Source organism: Cyphomyrmex costatus, unplaced genomic scaffold (assembly GCF_001594065.2).
Source record: "Cyphomyrmex costatus isolate MS0001 unplaced genomic scaffold, Ccosl1.0 scaffold32, whole genome shotgun sequence".
NCBI classification, from domain to species: Eukaryota; Metazoa; Arthropoda; class Insecta; order Hymenoptera; family Formicidae; genus Cyphomyrmex; species Cyphomyrmex costatus.
This window is the reverse complement of record NW_017277340.1, coordinates 664,095-689,694: the sequence shown is the minus strand read 5'-3', so window position 1 is coordinate 689,694 and position 25,600 is coordinate 664,095. Positions and strand designations below refer to the sequence as shown.

Here is a 25,600-nt window from a genome sequence, read left to right as displayed (position 1 = left end):
TTGTGAGATCCTCCTCGCTGTTTTAAGGAAAAAGATAAATATATAATATATATACTTCTTACGTACATATTACTTCGATATACGTGTATTTCGCTATTTACACAGACGAGGTTTGAATAGTTTCTTTAGAACTCTTCATGAAATTTATATTTATACATCTCTTATTATTTGCTTTGGATACTACTCTGGTTGTTATATCCATTCATTGTTCTAGTTTATAAAAAGAATTGAAAGGACACTTGAGATATATTTTAGTGAACTTAGAATTCGTGACATAAACACAAGTCTGTCGTGACTTTTTTTTATCTCGCTTGTTCAGTGAGTTAAGAACTTTTGTTGCGCGTTTTAAGAAAAAAATTTTATGTACTCCCTGGATAGTTATATGATTTAATGCTTGCATTTAATAGTTGTACCACAGTTCGTATATAAACAGTTCTTCAACTTTCCAGAACAGTCTTTATATGAAGAAACTTTTGTCTCACTGAACGCATCTTCGTCAATTATACTGAAATCTTATTTAAATCATGAGGGTATTTATTTCTTTCAGATAAAAAATAACTTCTTTATTGTGTTCTTTATTGTGTTCTTTATTGTTTGCCGAAGATAACTTGAGAGTCGTTGGAATAAACCAAACAAATGGGATCTCTACTATGCAGTGTAGAATTTTGTAAGAAAACACATTTCGAAGAGACATTGCCCCGTGGCGAATTCATAACTGGTCGAGCTCGTCGCGTTGAGATTTATCCGCCGCGCTCGCGATTGCGCGAGAGACATTGTTATGGTTTCGGCTCTCGGAGTCGATCCGGTTTCGTGTTATTTTACATAAATCTGAAGCTACATCATGTCGCGTGCGACGTCCTCGCGCTGTAATTCACGCTATAGCCGGTCGCTAACTGAATTGCTTTCACTAGGCTTCCTGCCAACTTTTAAGCTCGCGTGTCAAAAGCGCTCCAATGACAGGAGATTCACGTCACACTCTAACCGCTAGTCTTTTGATCATATTAAAATGGAGGCTAAATTAATTAATTATCTGGTTTTAGCTAGTATGTCACTATTCACAATCGCCAGTTGACACATGCTGGCGAAGCAGATATATATTTTACATCGTGTATACATTGCAGAGTAAATACATTTTGGTCTATATTCATATATTCTCGCACTTAATGCTCTGCATGTAAAATATGAATTCAGGTTCTATTCTACACTAGTTAAAGTATATGTTTTTGTAAATATACCATTGAAAAAGAATAACGTGCTCTGCATTCTATATATTATAGAGAATAATTATATTCATTACAGATATACTCGTAAAATTAATTAGAAACGTATAAATTAATAACTGTGTAACTACCTATAGCAACTACATTAATTGTAAGTTGATGTTATCAATCACTGTCGTTTTCTAAATTATCGCTGTCATGTATAATATCTTGTAGATGCAATTTATAAACAATAATTTAGCAATATAAGAAAATTATATCTCTCATTCTACCTAATTGTTATTGTTTTACTTTTTAATGACTACAATTTGATTTTGATTATTTTATATTAATTATGAATTTTTACTAGCAATAACGATATTACAATCTACTGAATGGTATATCATTAATAAACAATTTTATTATTTGTTAAATTTATTTAAGAAGCAAATAATACTCTATTTGTCTTAACAATAAAATCAAATACAAAATATATACCGTATAAAGTCCGGTTACCTTACATATTGATAAAAGCGAAGATTCAAAATCAGACTTGAAAGTTCTTTTAGGAAAAAGTAAAATGAAACTTTATAATGTAAAAACTTGAAATTAATATTCTAGACAGAATATTCTAGAACAGCGATCGGGCAAATAAATTACTAGCTTCCTTCAACTTTAACATATTGTTCATACAACCACACCTTATATTTTTAGCATCGTTTCTCGTAACTAACAAGCATGCGTAAAATTGTAATTATCCTGCTAATTCCCTGCTATCCAATTTTCCCCGTTTATAGAGATTATCTTGAGTTGCAAGATACAGACATGACTCTCGAGGAAGACGAACAATAGATGATGAACTATTTAAATAATAATTAATTCTTTCAGGATAACAATAGGTTATTAATGATCTATTCAACTAATATTTAATTTTCTCTCAGAAATAATACTGTCTGTTATTTTTATTACGAGGTCACGTTGATTATTTTCTTACCTTTCTTGGACGTACGAAACGAATCGTCCTTAGGCACATATTGGATATCGTAAACCAATGTCGTATTCGCCAATAGAGTCTTATCCTTGTTGATTTTGTAAATGGCATATTTGAATGCTAATTCCGACGGACTATCCTTCTGATCCTCGGTGAAGATCGCTCCTGTAACAATTTAATAAAAATCTTTTTTAAACATTAAAGTTTTTATCTCCGAAATTACACAATGTTACAGCCATGAATTATTGATGTTAGATACCGTCCAAATTATCGTACTGATAAAATATTATTTTCAATAATGCCATAATAATAAAAAATATAATATAGAAACGTAATCCTTTTTGCAGGAAGATATAAACGTAAAATTTGTTCCAGAAATTTATTTCGGAATTATTGTAAGAATTTTATTTCTGTGTCGAAAAGTTACGAGTTGATAAAATTTATTTAAACATGCATTTTTTATAAAAAGCAAATAATTTTTGTGGTTAATTAATTATACATTTTATTAATTTTTTAAATTAACACACATCGGAAGAAAAATATTGAAAATGAAAGAAGTTAAAATTGATCAAAATGATAATTGCGTTTAAAATTTAATTCTCTTATGATTCGAGATTTTATCTCATAATTTTTGTTAAATAACAGATTTTAATATACATACTTATTAATTGCCTACCATTTTACTGGCGATAAGAGAGTATAGAAATTTATCCCAAAATTATGTTATACTTGAATCGTGAATAGAATTTCTCGGGGGAAACGCGTCTATATCAGAAGCAGAGATGAAACTGGTAACACAGACGAATCCGAAAAGAAAATTCCGGCGCGGCGCCACTAAAAGAAACTGAATTCATTGAAAGTTATAACCGAGTTCGTGAACTTGCAATAACGATCTCTTCCGTATCTGTCGTACATATCTACCTACATATACAATGGTAAGGTACTGTGCGATTCTCTCCTAAATTTAATTAATGACTTCACCACGGCATAGCTCACTTCGAACGCGAGTTTTAATTAAATTCGAATAATTACCGCGGCCAAAACCACGGTCGCGGTATCAGGAAGTACTTCAGTAGAAATTTTCTCGTAAACCAAACCGTTGACTTTACGTCAAAAATAATCAACACTGAAAATTACGTTTATGAAATCAACAAAAATTGTTTGAAATAAGCTAATATAGATAGCATAGAGATTGATAAAATGTTTAATTAATTCAAAAGTCAATATATCCAGTATAAATATATTTTTATTTTATCAGATAGTTTGTTTTTAAAATACAAGAAATATTGGTTAACAATGCAAATCAGCGAAAAAATATTTTTAATTGCTTATAACGAACAATATTTGTCTGTAAAGTTGCGCGTTTGGTTTTTGTTTCTTTGCAATCAGCATGTTCGGCGAATAGAACGATCGAAGGGTTTTTCTATTTTTACTGTTATATCTACAAATCCGATGATCGTGCTTTTTAATATTCTCCTGTGCTAAAAACTAATACTTTCGTAAAAATACTCAGGAAATAACATGAAGTCGTAATTGATTGTTTTTTTTTTTATTTTGTATTGCCCTTTACATGAAATTCTGGGAACGCAAATCTTCAGTCGTTTAAAAGCAGCTTAAATAAAGAAGCTTTACTGCTCGAAAATTGCTTAACTAATATATAATAAATGCATAGTACGTTGGTTTTCCCTTCTTTACATTACTATCGTTTTCATGACCCCGATAATTAACTTTACTTCTTTTTTTGTTCGTAAATTTATCAAATAAAACTCTTTTCAAAATACCATTTTCTACATCAGCTTTATTGCAACTAATCCATTTTGAAGTAATCCGATCGTTAATCTCCAAAAGCACTCTTCGTTCAGTAACTTCAATTTTCCGGCTCTATCTGACAACACGGTGCCACTGCAACCTTTGTAGTTTTTACACGAGAGATCAATTTTTCTTTTACGAAAAGGAACTGGTATTTTTTATTTAAAAAAATCAGATTATTATGTTAATACTTTATTAAAGATATTTTACATTCATGTTTTGAATATAATAAAAATTCATTGTTTATAATAATTAAAATTAAAACGTAAAATAAATTATTTATACAATGTACACATTATTTACTTAATGTTAACACGATTCAATTTAAAGTCTAATTATTAGTTTGTTAATTAGATTTAGTAGAAGTTTATATTATTATATAGTGAAGCAGTTTTAGGATAATTATCCTAATTAGGAGTGTTTACCCTTTGTTTTAAATCAGATTTCTCCTAATTATCTCCCTTATCTTATCAAACTTCCTAATAAAGCGTGTACGATATTGTTTTGCAAAATCTAATGTTATCTTAGGTGTTTAATTTTATATTATTTAATAATATGAGTACTATGAGTATTATAAATAATATGAAAAATTTGCATTTAATCATAACTTGTGGACATGTAAATTTATCTTCGTTATGTTCATAATATTCTCTAAGGAATGAAACTCTTTCGCCAAATCAATCTTCGTCACTCGCTTTGAAGAAAATCAACGATTCCATGCAGCCAATTAATTTAAACGATGTCATTGATAGAAGCTATTTTACGTGAATGTTTAGTTTAAATATTTTTAGTCTTTGTGGATTTATTCTGTCTAGATATTTTACGTGAATGTTCACTTTGAATATTTTTAGTCTTTATGGATTTATTCTGTACATATATTTGATTATAAATACTTTTCAGATTAACAAATTATAAAAATCATTAATACAACATTTTTTAAATAAATATACAAACTAAATAAAAGTAATCGATTAATATAAAAATGTCAAGTCATAGCATGAGAATTCAAAGAATTATTTTATTATAATATCAAATTGATCCCAAGTAATAATTTTACAAGTTTACTTGGTCAAGTTATGGCATGAGAATTCAAAGAATTATTTTATTATAATATCAAATTGATCCCAAGTAAACTTGTAAAATTATTACTTGGGATCAATTTGATATTATAATAAAATAATTCTTTGAATTCTCATGCTATGACTTGACATTTTTATATTAATCGATTACTTTTATTTAGTTTGTATATTTATTTAAAAAATGTTGTATTAATGATTTTTATAATTTGTTAATTTGAAAATTATTTTGGAAAATAATATATGTAATATAAATAAATTTCTTTAGTATATATTACATTATTTAATAAATTTATTTGTGTCACGTGAAGAATTGAATTACACACACACACACACACACACGTGTATATAATATTTTATTTTATTAATAATACGTTAATGACATTTAGACGAAATTTATATAGTAAGTACTAGCACTTAGCTATGCAGCAGATGTTAACCTAGTCATATCTGACTCTCTCTTCAACTACATACAATAATCATGTGTACTCTACGTCTACTCAATAGTTGAATTGTCTCTTGGGTGTCGCCGAATACACGAATAGCTTTCATATTTCGGTGACGGTGATTTTACCGTTAGAAGAGATTAACAGAATGACTCTCTTGATGATTGTTTTATCCCTTCCTACACTAAACATGTTTCTTTCATACCTTGTAACAATTGTCATTTGCATTAGAATTGATTCGTGAAATGTAAGAATATAGTCACAATTTATATAATGTATATAAGAAGTATTGACATATAATTCATAAAAATTCATAAAGTTAGGCTTATTTTTCGTGCTCTAGAGTGGCTTTACCACTTAAAGGAATATACAGATTTCCATAGAAAATTTCAAGTTTACATTTTTCTTTTGCATTGCATGGAGGTATCATATTTTAATCCGTAATGATTGTATTAAATATTAATTTTATACAGTTGTTCGATTCCATATATTTTGATATTATAATTTATTAAAATTAGCTGAGAATATAAAAGAGAATTTATTCGCGATAAATATTTTATAAAGTATTAAATATTTTGAGATCCGATTGTGTGATTATTCTGTATAATTAGCAATGATTAATTATTTATTAACATTTATGATAATAATTTGTAAATGGATTAAGGCAATAGGCACTTATCGATCAGTTTTTCACATGAATTCATACAAGCAGAAATCCAAATGGTAGGATAATAACTATTATCGTTATATTATGCGATATTAGCGAGTAAGTCTTCTCTAATATAGGCTTTTAAATTGTATTTTTAAAATTGTACATTATTACTTTATATTTTCCAATTTAATTCGTTCAGTAATTTCCAATTATTATGAAAGTGTGAAGTAATGATATAATATATTCTGGTATTAAAAAATATTTGATAACAGCTAACTTATCAAAATTTCTTTTTTCAAAAGTAAAGAAAGGAATATTCAGCATTTATTTTTGTCTCTTCTATATGTATATAATATTTTATGGAAATGACAACTTGGCTGGAGCATGTGGCTTTGGCGTCTGTTTATGCGACGTACCGCATACAGTGTTTGCAGTCGGTCGTCGCACCATCATTCGTACGGCAGTACTTGAAAGGGCAGACAGCATAGCGCTAACCGTTTTATGTAGACTGTGTATTTCACATTTCATCTCGAGACGCAATTGCAACAAGTATGAAATGCCAAATGCATTCCCTATAAACAATTATGTTATTAAGTATAGCACGTGCGATTAATCTCTGCAATTGATAAGTGCATCGAGATGATGTTTACTGTTAAAAATATGCATTTCAAATCGAATTTAATTAATAAATACATCGATTACTCATTAATCTTACATTTGTTTGAGAATCAGCTTTCAGGTGTAAATGGAATCATAACTCGTAACTTTTTTTTTGAACATTTTCGTAGTCATACATATTGTAGCATATATTTTAAAATAATATATTTAAACTCAGATAATTATGTAATTATTATTGTAAAACAAAAGTTGTATTATTTATGCCAATTTTATTTAAATTTTAATAACCTATATATTCATTAAAATTTATTGATAACTGTATTATTTAAAACACAAAAAACATAAAATATTTTATCGTCAAATTTGTTATATGTAAATTATTCCAGAATCAATTATATGGTACATGAATTAAAATATTTAATTAAATATATATTTCTCTTAATGTAATATTAAAAATAATTCAGATAGCTTCTATAGAAAATTATAATAATAAGATATGTATATATTAGTTATATTATTTATATTGTGAGAAAGAGAAAGCTGTAGATAGAAATGTGTACTGCGAATATACAGGGTGGGGCAATAACTTTGTCCACCTTGAATATCTCCGCTATTTTTTAGAGATATGCAACGATCTCGGAATTTTATTCTATAGAAAATGTACAATTAAATATTAAGCAAGAAATGTGATATCAACATGATGGATGCACTGCACGTTATGACGCAGAGTAATAGCTACACTCAATAAAATCTTCTCGAATCGGTGGATAGAACGCGATGTGGGTCGATTCCATGGCCCATTCATCCGACATAACATCGCTTGACTTACTTTTATGGGGAATATTAAAAAACATTGTACCAGGGAGTGCCGACCACACCGGAAAATATGAAGCAACAAATTATTGCAACAAATGCGACAATCAGTCTGGAAATGTTAAAAATTTAATAATGTTAAAAAGTGTACGTGCTTCAGGAATGCGATGATTGCAGTTTTGCATTGATGTAAACGGACATCACTTCGAACACTTGTCTTTGAACTTTTGTCGAAGAACATTTTGCGCGATTTCTTTATGTAAAGTAAAAATTGCAGTAACTTTATACGGAAATTAAAACTTGTTATTTCTTTGCATGGTATACAAATCATTCAAATCTATTTCATCAATCGATTGGTTACGGTCTCGGCACAGGTCATGCAGCTTCGTGTATTATCGTATTATCTTTCGAAATGCAATTATATCTCACGATAATTACAAGAAGCAATTATTCATCGTATCTTAACTACTTTTAACTTTGATAGTAATGTGTCGTGCGATCAACGTAATTAACCCCGTTTTCGTCTTTTTGTGTAGATTGAGTGCATCGGACTTGGTAACTTAATCTCAGAATGAGCGGAAAAGGGGAGGAAGATAAATAGGAAGAGGAGATTTAAGAATGGCATCGGATGACAATGGAGAAATCTTGGAGTAAGTAATTTACATATTATTTATTAGATATTAATCATCGATTTGGTTGCTTCTTTGATTTATTTGGATTTAAAAAATTTTTGATTAAATTTTGTTTAAGTGATATCATTAAACTCAATTTACAATAATAGAGTTTATCACAATTAATTTAGAATGCAGGAAATAAAATATTTAGATTAAATGCATTGAAATGTTTTAAATATTTTGTAATGAGAACGACTATAATGGCGTACTCATTCGGGCTGCGTTCCACTTATAGAGACATTATAATAAAAGACTGGCATAGATAGGCCAATTTTTGATTGGCTGGATACAGAATGGCGGAATGATCAATCAAAAGTCGTGCTAGTAGCAGATGGTAGCACAGTGCGAATTCTGATTGGCTTCTGCTTTTCTACTTTCTGGTTTCCTAGGTGCTAGACTAGATGCAAACGCGTTTTATAATATGATTCATGTTCGCCATTTTCTATCTAACTAGAACTTATGCCCATCTCTTAATATAGTGTCTCTAGTTCTACTTACTACTCATAGCGCTCATGGAATTATTTCATCCTCGTCATTAAATGTCAGACAAATGATATGCACATATAAAGCGTCAAATGGAACGCACTTTATTCGGATACGGTAGGTAATAGCGTCGGCGCGAACCGGTCCATATATTTTGCATTACTCTTCAAAAAGCGATCGGAAAAATTATGAGCAACTACTAGATGCAAGCATTCTCTACGAATAATGGTATAATTAGTAACACAACACGTGAACAGTCAACTCTCACGATTGATGTGATTCATAAGTATATCGAGGTAACATGTTCTTTTCGTAGTTCAAGATTAATTAGTAGCGTTTCAAATATTTGTTACAATTTTCTTCTCTCTCTCTTTTTCTTATCCTCTCTACTATCTACTTTCTTTTTGCTCGTGCTGATATTCGTTCCTTCCGAAATTTGCGAGACGTCGTGAAGGAGAGATACAATAGACTACGTTCAACAGAAAAAGCAGTTTTGCAATTGTTATAAAATTCTTTAATATGATTATTTTGCTTTTAGTTCATCCCTGGATTTAAATGTATAAACCAATCATTAAAAAATTTTTCAATAGGTGTAAATCTGCTTTTTCTGCTGAATGCAGTCATTGCATTTTGTGACTGTTGTATTTTTTCTTCGTGTTATATTTCTATCTCAAAATAACGTCTGATCATCGAGAATATATAATTTGAAGTACCGTGAGATCCCAATTAACCTTGTTTTTATGAATATTTTTTATATTATACATATGTATAAGACGAAGAAATAAGATCTTCAACGTCTTGACAGTACCTATAGAATTTGAGGCGTTGCTTTAGGCACGAGGTGATGCCAACAGTATGTTATGAACTCTGCAAGGGTGCAATGTTGCGCAGTTTAGCAACTGCTATTGTTGGCTGATTGAGAACACGTTCTGTCTGTCGGCAAACGGTTTGGTCCTAAGCTATAAGAGTCCAACCGATTGACTTGGATTTGTCTCTGGGTTGCCCATTTCTCTGGTCTTGTTTACCTATGTTAACCAACACTCTCAAGGCGTATTGAATCACGTTTAATCTGACTTGGTCAGAGCCTAGTTGTCGGTTTACCTCTTGACGAGAAGTTGGATCCCATTTCCTGAATCGTCTAGGTTGTTAGACATCGGCATCTGGTACTTTCTCTTATTAGAGACTCCCGTCACGTTTACTCTGTCTCATCGATATCGCTTGAGGTACAGCATCACTTGTGTCTCACCTGAACTATAGCTAGGGAGTATATTTGAGTCAATTTTAAACGTAATTTGTGAATAGATCAGAGATAACAGACTCGGTATAATCGATTGTTAATGAAAATTTTATACAGAAATGTAGAAAAAGCAGTAGAACTGTTATTATTTCTTTTTCTGTTCTTTTTTCAATTTTTTAATTTCAAGATTAAATATTATATTAAATTGGCGTAGGAAAGCATTATGTGTATACCCACAAAGATTTTTTTCATATGTATATGTGAGAGGAATTTATTATCCCTTCTGGACCTCGTGTCATCTATTGTACCATTTTTTATCTGAGTTACTTTCGGTGAGATTTGGCGGATAATACATTACATTGTAATGTATTATCTACGGATTATGTACGGCGTTATATGCGAAATAATATATTTTAGGAACAATGAAAATGGTTTACAGTCTTTTAATTCGCTGTGCAATTTTCATTATCTTTAAATATTCACTTATTCGTTCATATAAAAAAATTTAATTCTTGATATTTGTGAGATACATTTTTGGTATTCGTATAATCGAGTTCGTCCTTTCTTTCAAACTTAAATATAATGTTGATTAGAATAGAAATTATTCGTTTAAAAAAACGCGAAGTAGTTATTAATTAAAAGTTTCATGCATTCTAGTATGATTTATACATGTAATGAGTATGTTTGTAATGTTTTTAGTCAACTAAAACAATTTGTATGAGTTAGTACTCTTATTTAATTAATTATTTATGTGATTTATCGTGGTATGTGTGTGTGATTGACGCATATAACAATCAAGTATACATGGAAAGAACTTTCGTTGAAGCAACTAAAAATTACCTAAATACATATCCGAAAATAATTTCATTGGATCATCAAAATAATTATGTAGTAATTTTAAGCATGATGAATATTGCTGCAAAGAGGTGGCATTCTAATAAGCAATTTAAACGTTCTACATAATTATTTTGATAGTCTAACAAAATTATTTTTAGATTTGTATCTAGCTATAATCAATATTTAGATACTTCATCAAATCAAATTTTTTCGTAGACGTATTATCTGCTGGCAATGATAGATCAGTAATAATAGATTGGCAATGATAGTCTGCAATAGAAAAGTTTAATGGATAAACGGAGTTTTCCCTTTTATCTCTAGCTGAAAAGCAGCTAGAATGTGTGCCCAGGATCAACAAAAGGTAGGTTCAATCTGGCTCAAAGAATCTTCGTATAGCAGTATAAATAAAGTCTATATACGGTAAATAGCCAATATTGGCTACAATGTATATAAGAGATACAAAGATTACATATAGGTATTTTTTATTATAGGTACGTGCGCTGACATATATAATTACAGACGATATAATGTATTATCGACTCATATAGGTACCTATTACTCTCAAATTAATATTTTAATTTACGTATAATATATTTTTTAAATTATTAAATATAATGTGTTTAATAAGTACTTGTTCTTTATTTTTTTTTTTGAAATTTGTCGTTAATAAATTTGCGAAACTCTTAATTAAAAAATTTTATGTTTAAAAAAAAGTATTTTATTTTTTTTTATACATATAATAAAAAAATATTCTTTAAATGAAGATATGAGATTTGGATGTAAATCTTTTGTAAAATTCGATATGTTTGAAATCAACAATTGTATAAAAATTCATAAAATAAAGTAAACTATTTTGTTTTTAATTTAACGTAAAATTCATAAAATAGAATATATTATTTTGTTTTTAATTAACGTGTTTATGAACTTCATTTTATCATATTCAATATTTGATGAATGATATTGCATTTTATAATCAACATTTGTTAAATGCCATTACGAAATATCACTGTATTCTTTCCACGTTCTTATCTCAATGAAAAGATCTTATCGCTGTCCCTCGCATCAGGTGGACGCTAACAAATGCGTGGTTCGTACCAGCGGGAAATCGTAATGTTCTTCATCATGAAGAGTTATTTTTCGTTTTCCGTGAGATCCATCCGTGACGCTTAGTTCCGTTGAAAGCTAAAAATTACTGTTGCATGATAAAAATTAAACCTGATTTTTTGCAAAGATTCTTAGATATTTGACTCATCCCGAATAGACCCTTGAATATTGTTTGTATTTGCATATAATTGTAAATTATAGTAAAGACGCATGTATTTTATTATAATTAAATATATTCATTTCTAGCCATTTCTTTTTAAAAATCGTCTTGGTTATGTAATAAGAAGAACATATTTTTTAATAATGAAAGAATATTTTTTTGCATAAATTTTAATGTTTCTTAAAAAATATTTAATGATATCGATTAAATTACCGCGAAAATATTCCGAAATTAGATAATATGTGTATTATGTCAAAATTTAAAAAAGTATGATTATTGTTCACTCGCTGCCATGATCATGCATCGGGAACAATCTGGAAGATTCAGGAGTTGTTCCCTTGTGCAGCGCAGTCTCTGATATTCAACGGGTCGTTTAACTTTTCTTCGTGAATCGATTTTACAAAACCCGACATACAAGCAAGGCACATTAAAGTCACTCTTCACTTTGTGAATAGGTTCTTCATTGTGTCGATTATTAACATACTACTCGGTGCAGAGACTTTGATCTTGTCAAATCGTTGCGTCAGTTAGCTTCCTTTGAACACGTGATAATTTCAGTCATTTTTTGTAATTTTGTTAAAGTTTAGAAGGATTAGGTATATAGTAAATATGATCAAAATTAATATTTAATAATATTAGATAATAATATTTATCTAATATTAATTTTACTTTTATTACATATTAAAAAGTTTTTTTTTTTTGGTTATTAAAGTCATAATTTTATTTTTCTTGAGAAATTTTTGATAGGAATACAATAAATAGTAAATGATAAATAATATACAGTAAATAATAAAAGTTAGGATTTTTAAATGCATAGTTGTGAATATATCGTTGAGAAAAAGAATATAGTCAACTTCTTGATACCTTGATACAAAATATATTCCAGTTTAAAGAGATTTATTAATACTGATTTTTTTATTATTTAATATTAAGTTCAAATTTTATATACTTGTACAATATCGCTAATAATTATTTCGCTCGATACACTACTAAATTGCATATCAAACAAGCGTTCTGCCCAATTAAGATATTAATAAACTTTATTAAATTCTGTGGTAATGAATTTCCATTATACGCTATTATTATTAACGATATATGATTAAAAAATAAGTTTTTCGGATAAAATATAAATAAAATAAATATTTGAAAAATCAAATATAATATTTAAGATGACCAAAATTTTATTTACGCATATTGTCGAATTTATTTCAATATCAAATTATCGTAAAATTACTTAGTTTATTAATATCATAATAATTTATAATATTGTAAAATAATATAGAATGGAAACAGTCATGAAATGATAAACAATAATTTTGACAGAATACTCAGCATGCATTATTTTTTTAATTAGTACATATTACATATAATATCATGAACAATACAAACTGCATTTAATTAAGGAAGATATCCGTAATTATATTAAAATTAACAACAACTTGTATGGTATATTTGAGTCAGATTAAACGAACGAGTATTTTATTTTTCCGTTTAATTAAGTGTAAAGGAAATGTAAACCAAGATAAAATATACATTGTGGTGATGCTGGACCTGTCTGTATTATGTATATAAAACTAACGTTTTTGACGTTTTCGTTCCTATCTAATTTCTTCATAATTAGTATTTCATAAATAGTATTATAGTTAGTACTTCATAATTAGTATTATAGTTTTATCGGTAATATAGCGACTCCAGCATCTCTTTAAAACTTAGATTTAATTTACTCGCAATTGTTAGATACAATAAAATGGAAGAGGCTAATATATTTGCATGAATTGTTGTATAATATAATAGATATTATATAATAAGACACTAATAAACTTAAGTAGATCTGGCTTGTCTTGATGTAGATGCAGTTAGTCATAATAAGTTTTGTCATGAACATTCCGACGATTTTTATACACATTGAATCATAATTATAATATGTAATTTTATATTAGTAACGTCCATGATCATTAGCAACTTCGTAATATATGCGATGAGCGTTGCTACAGGCAATCTATTTCAGCGTTATCAAATTTTATTTATTGAAAATGATTTTAATGATATATATATTTAATTTATAGTCCATTTTCATAATTGTTTGTTCAACTTTGTTTAACTTCGTTGTGTTTTTCGTACTCAACAAAATTACCTTTTTAGAAAAAAGAAAAAAAGGCGGCAAACGTGCGTGTTCCCCTCACAACCGTACATTTCTAAGATCCAGCTTGACCGTTACAGCATATCCTCATCGGTACTTATCAGTTTATTAAAATACATATATAAAAAATTGATTTCATTTATAATGCTACTTTCTTATCAAATTAGGTATTACGAAACGTTATTTCACATAAAAATTAAGCAAACCAAAAATTAATTAACCTGTAAATCAATAAGAAAATAGTGCTCAAATTTTACTCAGATGTAATAATAGATCTATCTATAAAATTTTTATAATTTTTGTAATGCTTCAAGTAACAACACATACATATATAGGGTTGAGTTGACTAAATCGTACCGACGACGGTTAAATTGTATCTCCATTATACTTTTTAAACGAATTTTTTTTTTAAATAATGACACTGATGTGATGCTATATGTAATATGGGTTTAGAACTATTATTTTTATTTTATCTTCGAATTGTCAATGGATAATTTATTGCTTGATAGAAAGTTATAATTTGTAGTGTTCTCTTAAACAGCTTTTATATATATCATTTATCTTAATTATTATGATAAACAAGTTAATTAAATTTTCAATTTGGAGAAGTTGGAAATATCTTCTCATACTCGCTATTCATTTCCCCTTTCATTTAATTATTAACGTAGTTACGATTTTCGTTTCTCTGGTGAGACTTCTCTGGAAGTTGATGATGCAGCCTCACCCGTTTGCAGTTTCGTTTACAGTGCAGCTATTATCTTTCGTTATCGCTGCCCATTGATCCGATGCGGCGAACTTAGTAAACTTCGGATAGCTGTCTACACCCACGTCGATCAGGCAAATCGGTAGAGTGCTAGCATTCAGAGGGGTGACTTCGTCTCTCCACCCATTTCCGGTGGTGGGTCGGAGTCAGTTTCGGCTAGTGAGGGTGATATGGCGCCTCCTCTCGGTAACGCAGTCGAGCACTTGATTAAATTTGTTTGCCCAACATCTCTCTTAGCGTACATTCCATTCCATGGATAGAACGCGTAAAGTTGACTATTAAAATAGACGATGTTGATTTCACAGTAACAATAATAAATGCACGTCCAATTACTTGTCAATTTATTTTGACTAATTTTCTACAAAGTAAACTTAAATATCTTGCGCGCACGCACACATGCATAGAAAAATGCTTTTGCTGAAGTATCTAATAAAAAGTTAAATTAAATGATTACTAAAATGTCAAATGTAGCATTGCTTATTTTGCTTGAGCGTCTGTCATAATTATTTTATCATAACAGTTCAACAAAATTATTTTTACATTTATATATCTAGTTAAATTTTTTTATATTTTAGCAAAATTGTATTTTGAGTTTTCTCGTAATATATTATATCCTATATTTATTACTTTTTATATAAGAAACAAAGACAGTTTAATTCAATTTTAAAAACAAATTTAATTGTTTTTATATCACAAAAAATGTACTCAATTATATTTTATTATTATTAAAAAAGTATTTTAAAAATATTTTCAAGCTTTATACTATTTATATAGAATGATCTTATAATACTTTTGCAAATAGAAATGTTGAGCTATTGGTTACATCTGAATTCTCCTAATGCAATCAAATATAATAAAAAATACGTGTATTTTAAATGTTATTTATTAACTTTACTGTATTTTCTCCGTTTACAGAAGCTATTTGTGCCACTCAGAATATTGTGCGCATAAGAACAAAAGCTCTTCAACTCGAACCTTTCTTCATTTGTAGCTTTCCATGAGACAGTGAAAAATCTCGGTAGCGTTTGTAACGAATAATATCTACAGCTTCATTTCTTTACAGAAAAGTAATTCGTACTGAAACATGAGCACAAATAAAAAGTAATCCTTTAACTCAATTAGCAACTAAAAAAAACTCAATTTTTTTATCTTTACAATAAATTATGTTTTTCTTTATTAAAGTAATATTATATGTTTATTTTTTTATTAGACGTAACGTTAAAAAATATATAAAAATAATATACATTAGAAAAATATATTAATAAGATTGTGCTTACGTAAATAACTATTTGTTTTTAAAAAGAGTTAAGCAATTATTAGTTGTGTTGCTAGTAAATATTTTCTCTTTGTTAGTCCTGTTAATTTTTTAAATTATTCTGTGGTGTATATCACTCCTAGTACAAAATAGCTTTAACGAAAACATGCTTCTTCGTTACGTTGATAAAATGTTTGTTTTGAATAAATTAAGTCAGTATTAAATTATGTAAGAGCGGCGAAACACAGATAACGATAAATCGATACAAAAAGTTATTAAAATTTCACGAAAAATAAAAGTATTTATTAAAAAAACATTTTTACTCCGATTGTTTAAATGTTTTTTAAATTTAAAATTGGATTTTATTTAAATAACAATTTTTTATTTTTGAATATTAAGTCAGACTTTTTTTATTTTAGAATAAACGTAGAGTGAGCAAATTGTTCAATTACTAATTCGTAAACTTGCAAATTTTATAAATTAATAAGAAAAAAGTATGTGAAATATTTTTTGCTATCCGTCACTGCTCGGAGCGAGTTCGAGATGCATTTATCAACGTTCAGTTGCCGGAGATGAAGTTCAGCGAAAACTTCCTCTTTTAAGTTAGGGCAGTCATATACTTTTAGCCGCCGAACATACACGATCGCAATTGACTTTGATCTGAAGCGCAATGATTTACAGTTGATGTCCATTCTTGATATAGGGAAAGCTATTGACTAAACAGGACGTTAACTAAATTGCTGTAGTATTACGAGTCTAAAAGACCCCGCACAAAACATACAAAAAATAAGTCCCAGCCAATTTGGCTGAATTTATAATATGTTGTAGTTTTGATTGTCCTGATCAAAAGTCTCTATGAGCACCAAGCTTAATATGCCCTTAAATTCAAATTCAATAGAGTTAAATATTTTTTTAATTCAAGATTCACCACTTCTGCTTTAACGAGATCGCATTTATTTGTTATCGATTATTTTAGATCGGTACAAAAACGAGCAACCCAGTTAGATACCAACTGTTCGATGAGACAATACCTTGAGGATCGACAATTGGTCCGGTGTATCCATGGAAATAATTCTCCGGGAGAAACCCTTGTATAACGAGACCTGAATTATCGCAGTCCCGACGTAGCGCCCAGGGGAAATACGGGACGCAACCGGAACCGATAATGCGCGTCCGGTATAAACGTGGGTAGATACCCACGTCGTTTCGTATCGGCGGCGGACCGTCCGCGTACGTGAATTTATCACCGAATCGACGGGATATTGTTCGATGGATTAGCAACTTACGTCATCGCGTTACATACTATGCGAATACCTAAATCGATATCCGCTATCTATTATTGTAATTTAAGCCTGATTTAGACAGTGTCTATTATACTCTGAGATCGAATTACTTGATTAGAAGCTTACATGTGATATTGTATTGATTTTCGAGTAAATTTTAGAATCACCAAATTTATCAGGTTATATTAAACATAATGTAAGTAACCAAATTTGTTTGGTTGTATTAATGAAAATTTTAGATCGTTCATTTTTCACCAAATAATCATTATTATAGCCAGATTTCAGGTTAATTCAATCAATTTTTTTTCCGTGTGAAAACTTCAGTTTTTGAATTGTGCATTTTTGATATAAATGAACGACATATGAGATAGAAATTTGCAATTCATGAAATTGAAGAAATTTTAACGAAAACAACATAAGTGGCATCGAATGGCTAGCAATCGCAACAAAATTCAATTGTGACAACGGAACTTGACGATCAGGGGAAACGGGCTAATTAACGCTCGCGATTACTCCAAGGCGCGCCGGAAAATTGTCAGGTCTCGTATGACTAATGAGCGACTAAGTAGCTCAAGATGATCGCGCGCAGAACTAACCTCCGGAGAAGGCAGAACGAAGTGCAACGGCATAGCGATAAGAAGTTCTCATCCGCGTTAAACTTGTTAGCCCCCGTTTTCTCGGCGCAATCGCGATTCTCGTCCGTTGCACGGGATTATCGTGCCACAGCAAAACCGCCTACGAGGTTAATTATTCACATTTATGATGGTTTATTAACTCTTCCGCGTGATAGCGTCTCGTTGGTTTAGCCAACTACTGATCTCCGGGCTTTTAGCCGAGTGGAAGTGATTTTTTATTCCAAGCTCAAAGAAACAACAAAAGAGCGCTACATCAAAGTAACTGAAATAAAAATTAACCCCTTCAGACCTGATTTTATTAGAACCATGTTGAACACTTTTTTTCAATTCATGCGCACTTTATTAAGTAATTCGTATTAAACAATTAATTTTTCTTTAATTTTGACTATCTTTCTAATATATATGTACATTATTCTGTACATACATCAGTTCTCAAATGATGTTGATAAAATCAAATAATTTCAATAGATGTTTTCAAAGATATACATTGGAATATACACAGAATTTCTGAAGGGGTTAATAATATCGAAAATATTTTAATTCATATTAACTGCATTCAGCAAAGAAAACTAATCAGTGAATGCTCAGTAATTCTTTAAATTGATTGGTTTCTATACTTAAATCCAGTAAAGAACTAAAGGCAAGAATTATAATCATATTAAAGAATTATTGAGTGTTCACTAATATATGCTCACTGATTAGTTTTCTCGACTACTACTGAATGTAACATTGAAAATTGTTTTTATTAAAAGTATTGTATATAATAGATAATACAAAGTTAGCATTATACATCGCAATTTGGAAGATTAATTTAGTTAATTGCAGAGTGATAAAATCAAGTGAGATAAAGTCTGACCACGTTTCGCTCACAAGAAGGTGTGCGACGCGGCTTGAGTCTAGGAAAAATTTAATCCGGAATTAACTGGGATCTTTATTAGCGACACGTGCAAAGCGACGATAAGATCCCATCCTTCAGTTGTTACGCGACAAAAAGGCAACGTGGTACCTTCCACGATTAGCATTCGCTTAGTGAATGTAAGAACACTATTTTCGGCTGCAATTAACGTTCTGCCAGTATGCGGAACTGGTCCGCGTTTTCGCTTGTACGCGGACGCTGACAAATTAATACATTTTCTTAAGTTTTCAATGGCGCCTCTCTCGAGACTGAAGTGAAAAAAGTCACGGGAACTGCTCTGTCCTCTTTGTTCTAGATGTGAAGCTCTTCAGAGAGGCAACTTCAATAATTGCAACCGTAACTTATCATTGTCTTTAATTCGACTGCCTTCCTCCTCAGCTTCTTCGACTCTTCCGACGATCCGCAGGCGAGATTCCGTTCGCGAAACTTTCTTGTTCCTTGATTACGTTCTCTCCTTCTCCTTCTCCTCTATGTTTTTGCGCGCGTGCAACTTGCGCGCACCGGAAGCGAAGTGTTCTCCAAATAGAATACAGCGCGTCTCTTCATAGAGATATAATTATTTGTTTGTCCACAGAGTCACGTCGTCGACGTTACGTCGGCTGTTACCACGCCAGCCAAGTTATATTACACTTCACAGATCTCGTTAATCTCTTGCGCTTACGGTTAAAATAGCGGAACGGTTTTCATAGGATCGCAATTAAAACTTCAGTGTCGTCTTTGAAGTATTTCTCTTTTTAGATTTTCAATTATTAGCCCGAAATTGCATTCTTCCTCCTTGACATACATTATAGCATTTCGACGTCTAGCATGCACGTTAACTAAAGTGTTTTTTACACTCTTGTCAATATCAACTTATGTGTATACCAATGAACTTTATTCATTGTTTATATTATCAAATTTTATCACATAAAATAATTTTTTTAAACTAACGCCCCATCGTATATCGCACTATAAATAGCCATTTTATATTTTATATTTATTTGAGGACTGCAGATGCAGATCTACGAGGCGTTTATCGCTTATTCATTCCTTTGGCGTTCGCGTCTTGGTGATGACCGATAAAAATATCCATTTGGAAGCTTACGAGCATTTCGTCCGACATTTGTGTCGAATAAGAACTACCGAATGATGTATGCGCCGCTTAAAGCAGCCGTACGTATCAGCTTCACGTACGAGATGCGAATCCAGCATGTACTATGCACTGAAAATGCCAGCACCGCAATATTGGCGTGGCGGTTACATCGGGCAAGGCGGTCAGCGCGGCGCATCCACCAAGATTTATACGCGAAATTGTGAATTTGGTTCCGCGAGGATGCTCTGCGGATAATAGTGCATGTATCATAGGCCGCTGCAACTTTTACAGCGTCATACGTTTATCTTTATGACAATGCACATCCTATTCCGCGCGCATTCGTTCTATCTTTCTATTTCATGCCGCGCGATTTCAATTGAGAAACAATGCGCGTGATCTAACGCGATTTTGAGTATCTTGCAATGACTCGTGGAACTCGGAACGTTCAGCCGTATATAAAATAAATTTATCACCTGTGCAAATTTACTCGACTGTTAATCTTCTAACACAGGATGCGTTCTATTTGACGTTCGCGACGCTCATGGATTCATTCATTTCATTCTTGTTCATCAAATTGTTAAACAAGGACAAATGATGCTCGTCAGCATTGAAAGCGTTAAATGGAATCCATCCATAGAGAGCTTGGAAGTTGTCAACTGATTACATGACCAGCTATTCGATGATTTGTCAACGTGCTTCTTGCTCTCATGAATCAATGGTTACGTTCAACAGATTTATGAGCACTCTCCATTATTCGTGTATTCTTCATGGTACACTACGAGTTCTTCTAGATCTAAAAATTTGATTGGCTGATCTAAAAGAATACTCCAATAACAGCGAACGCTCAAGTGTTGATTCTGCTGAACGCAGCAATATGTGATGTAAAGAGTCTATATTCTATATATATTCTTAATAGACGGCAACTGATCACGTCATTCTCTATTATTATCAATTGAAATTATAATTCTTCGATTGCGCGCCGAAATGTTTTCGGACTTGAAACACACGCAACACTAATAAACTACCGCAGTAATATCACGAGTTAAATTGACTAACAAATTAATAAAACTTTTTCTTCTATTTATAGTTGAAAAAAAAATACAATACTATTTACTTATATATGAAGCAAAAATTTTTAAAAAGTCTACTATCTTTAAATAATTACACTAATATAAAAATGCTGTGACTGATTAATTCGTGGGAACTTACACATCTAGATATCATTAGAGAATTAATCTCATATATTCAGTACAAGCAAAATTTCTATGTGAGTTTCCACGGTTGTTAATGCGTAAATTATATGTATATTTATAATACACGAGCGATTGGAATACATTTACTAAAATTAAGTTAATTAACTGCAGACGTTTCGCTTCAGGCATTGCGCTTTGAGCGTTGGTAACTTCATTCTATCTTATTCCTTGTAAATGAGCGTTTGTAATGAATGATAAAGATAGAATAAAGCTTACGACATAAACGTTCAAAGCTAACGCAGCCTGAAGTAGTTTTAGTTCTCCTCAGTGTTGGGACGTTGAGTACAAATTGAAATGAATTTTAGTTTGTACTCAACCTTACCAATTATCCAGTCAAATGTCTGTGGTTAGCTTTATTTTGGTAAGTACATTTTAATTGTTTATCAATTATATCTTATCGCCTTATGAATATATAATTTGTATTACTAACAACCACGAGGCTTATACATATATAGACATTTTTTGTATTGAATTTATTTTATAGTTGCAAAAATATATATTATTAATTTATTTTAATTTAATCTCATATCTGAAGCAGACCAAGTTACGATAACGTCAAAATGATGTTATAATAAATGATTGAAAAGTGACTTTTAGTCATTTTGGAGTCATTTTGACATTATTTTTATATTATAATTACTCGTGTTTTGCTTGAGATTGTACATACAAATAAATTTGAGCATTGGCTATTTTCTGTCGTATTGGATTTGGTTTAGCCGCCGCGTTGTGTTGCGATGCGGGAACAAAGGCTGTATACAGGTACCGGAATGAGCGCGATTCTAGAGGAAGAGCGATCCAGTTACGAAAGCTCGATAATAATAATGGCCATTCTTCATCCAATTCGTATCGCATCTCCAGGCCGCAAAGTGGTATTTGCACGAGGCGCATTATCTGGCCAAGTACACTAGCTTTGTGCTATCACCCGCTTTTAGTTACATTCGGCCCTTCGCTTCTATGTTTGTACGGCTCATTTCTACCTAAATGCACCATTACGAAAACGCTGCTTGTTTCGGCTTGCCGTCACGTCCGTGTCGCTCGCTCCCTTTCTCAGTACGTATGCTGAAAGCTTTCAAGAGAGTTTAGCAGGCGTATACCTTTTCGTCTTCTCTTCTGCATGTCTGTCGCAAAAAGGCAGTTGCTTTTGCTCATTAAAAATAATGTAATTATATTATAATTTTGCGTATATATTCACGACTTGCCTTTTCTGTTTCTACTGCGCGTATATAACCGAATTATATTTCGAGGAATTTCCAAGCCAATAAAATTCGTCGTCGTTTTCTACGGATTTCCGACGTAAGCTCTGTGATCAAAAGACGGCGGAAAGGATTATCTCTTTATTTGAATTTGACTAATCCTCTCTCTACTTGAATGATTACCTCTCTCTTTATTTTACTTAAAACGATTATTTTTTAAATAATGTCCTGGTTCTAATAAAATATGGATTAAATTTGTCAGTGCTAGCTTTGTATAGTAATATGTTCTATTTAACTACTGTAAATATATATATTTTATTATCCTGTTCAACTAAATCTATAAAAATTTTGTTTAAAATTTTTATACGGCTTCTGTACGATATTTTTATAAATATGTGTTATATCCATTAATCGATGAGGTCGATGAACTCACTCTTTCCTTTTTCGCGCAGCGTAACGTTATAAAAGGGTCGATAAAAAAGAAATGAAAAAAGTATTCATCGATAATCGGAAATTAATGTTCAAGAAATTTTCTGTACACTGCTGCAGCTGCTGTTATTATTCATCTTTTTTAATCTTTCAATACATGCAAATCATCGTCAATTGTGTTTTGTACGTGTTAAGACAAGCACACTATACTTCCTATCTTTTTATTTCAATAATATATTTTTATTGAAAGGTAGAAAGGCGAAAAATAACTTTGAGCTATAAAATACAAGGTAGTCGACATAAAGTGTTATAAGCTATTTTCTCAAGAAGTGTTAGCGAATACTTTTTTTGGTATCTTGAAATTCGTTGAGGCTATTTATAAGACGAATTGGGGTACCGCTGTCACAACTTTCGGATGAATTCCCCTCGTTTTTTTTTCAATAGGATGAAAAAACAAAAATAAATATCAACAACGATAACTTATAATGCATTATTGTACTTGCACATATATATCTGATTAATATAAGATAACACGCGTTTTCTTTCGCTATTGATAAAGAAAACATTTTTGTCAGAACCTTTGGCTGTTCGTGCACGATAATACGGATCGATTGTCAGGCCATAGAACGTTATCAGGCAACGATAGACGAGACGAAGAGGTATATCTATGGGTAGGATACGCATAGCAGCGAGATGCAAATACGGAATAAGACAAAGGCGGCGCCGCAACTGTATAGGTATATAAAATACCATTTTATCGGTTTTCATCGTTCTACCCTTCGCGCTCTTTTGGAATTCATACCTGCGTTCCCCGTCGGATTTCCTGGATCCTTCCTTCCTTCCGCATCCGTGACGCCAAGAAACTCAAATTTCCGTTTACCTTCTCTTGCCACGGTTCGGATCCTTTGCGTTTGAGGAATCCCTTTCGCGCTTCGTGCGCGTGCCTCTCATATCTGACACGTGGCACGTGGTGAAGGGGCACGTATTTTCAACGCGTCTTTCACCTTTAGCGTAGGATTATTGCAAAAGTTCAACCAGCAAGAACCCGCGAACTCGAAAACTTTCGAATTTTGAGAGTATAATATTGCAAAAGCTTATGATTCTAAAAATTTCGAAGAATCGTACATACAGAACGAAAGTATAGAGGAAAACTTGATAAATTCGAAGTTTAAAAAAATCTTCGAATTTATGTAAAAGGAACTAAGTTTACCGTAAAATTCATGAAAGCTACGATCCAACTGGAGAAGACTGTTTTTTCATCTGCTAAAATATTCAATAATATATATACAGGATGCGAGGGATCGACTGTTACTAACTCACAATAACATACCATATATGATCTAAACCGCGCGATGGTGGTGCCCTCATTATTGTTCAATCATATTATTCTATTGTGTTGTTAATAAGCCATCGGAAGCATTTCATTCTATTGATAAACTGAAAGAAGATATTTTTCGTGAAGTTTAAATGCCAAAGTGTTATTTCTTTATATTTAACCAGAAATTCGGTACCCGCTATTGTTCGCCAGAGCTGCAGTATCTTAATGTGAACAAAATGTTTGTATATCGTACCATCGTTACTACTGGTAGCATCGCAAAACGCAATAACTCAAAACATGTCTTCGCCGAGAATGGCAGCTAAAATTCCGCATTCGTGCAGTGTGTGATGCGTTTATCAGCAGATTCAACGCCATCATCAAGGCCAAAAGTGATATCATCGAACAATGAGTTTTGTTTAGTGAAATAAAATCATTTTCCAATTTTTTCATGAAAATTTTAAATAGAAATATCAATAATTGACAGAATTGTGTGTGTGTGGCGTTTTTCCTTAGTAACAATTAGTCCCTAGCATCTTGTATATAATATCTCGTAATATAGGAGCTATCACTATGAACTAAACGAGTGGAATTTTTGAAAAATATAAATGTTCTTACGTTTATTCGTGCTATACATCTCCTGACTATTTTCCTCATCTAGTTCCATATGAGAACGTCGAGTTTTGCAGTATTACTGTAAGATCCTGATAAGAAATTTATGATGTATACTTGCGATACAAAATATGTACGAAGCACTTTTGGTAGAGATCAATGTTGCAAATGTACTTCCTCAGTAATAGAATATGGAAAGCGCTGAAATAACGTTTTTGTAACTGATAAAATGGTTTATTTTATTAGTTTTTGAAAAAAATTATGTAACAAAATTTTCGTTTGTTCATTCTAGATCAAATTTAGCTATTTTATAATGTACGTACACATTTTGCAAACGTCAAGATAATTTTTTTCATCGTATGAAAATAGACTGACAGAAAATTACATGAGAATGTATAAAATAAATATACGAGAAATACATGACACAATTGTTATATAACACATAATTGGCACTTTAATATTTCTGTGAAATGTAATACGATTATGCAATTACGAAATGCAATTTAAATTGTATTGATGAATGCGTAATCAAAATGTCTCTAAATTTTGTATAACTTGTTTCAGGGCAAGTAATCTTACGCATTTGATTCACTCCGTACTCTCTCTCTCTCTCTCTCTCTCTCTCTCTCTCTCTC

The 25,600-nt window shown here is 31.1% G+C and overlaps 1 protein-coding gene across 1 annotated transcript in view; it reads right to left on the bottom strand.

Moving 5' to 3' along the window:
- Window positions 1–25,600, bottom strand: part of LOC108775806 (glutamate receptor ionotropic, kainate 2) — a 143,682-nt gene that overhangs the window by 57,635 nt on the left and 60,447 nt on the right. Inside the window, exon 2 of the mRNA XM_018542255.1 lies at window positions 2,194–2,355. Coding sequence (XP_018397757.1) covers window positions 2,194–2,355 — 162 coding nt within the window. The remainder of the gene's footprint in view (window positions 1–2,193; window positions 2,356–25,600) is intronic.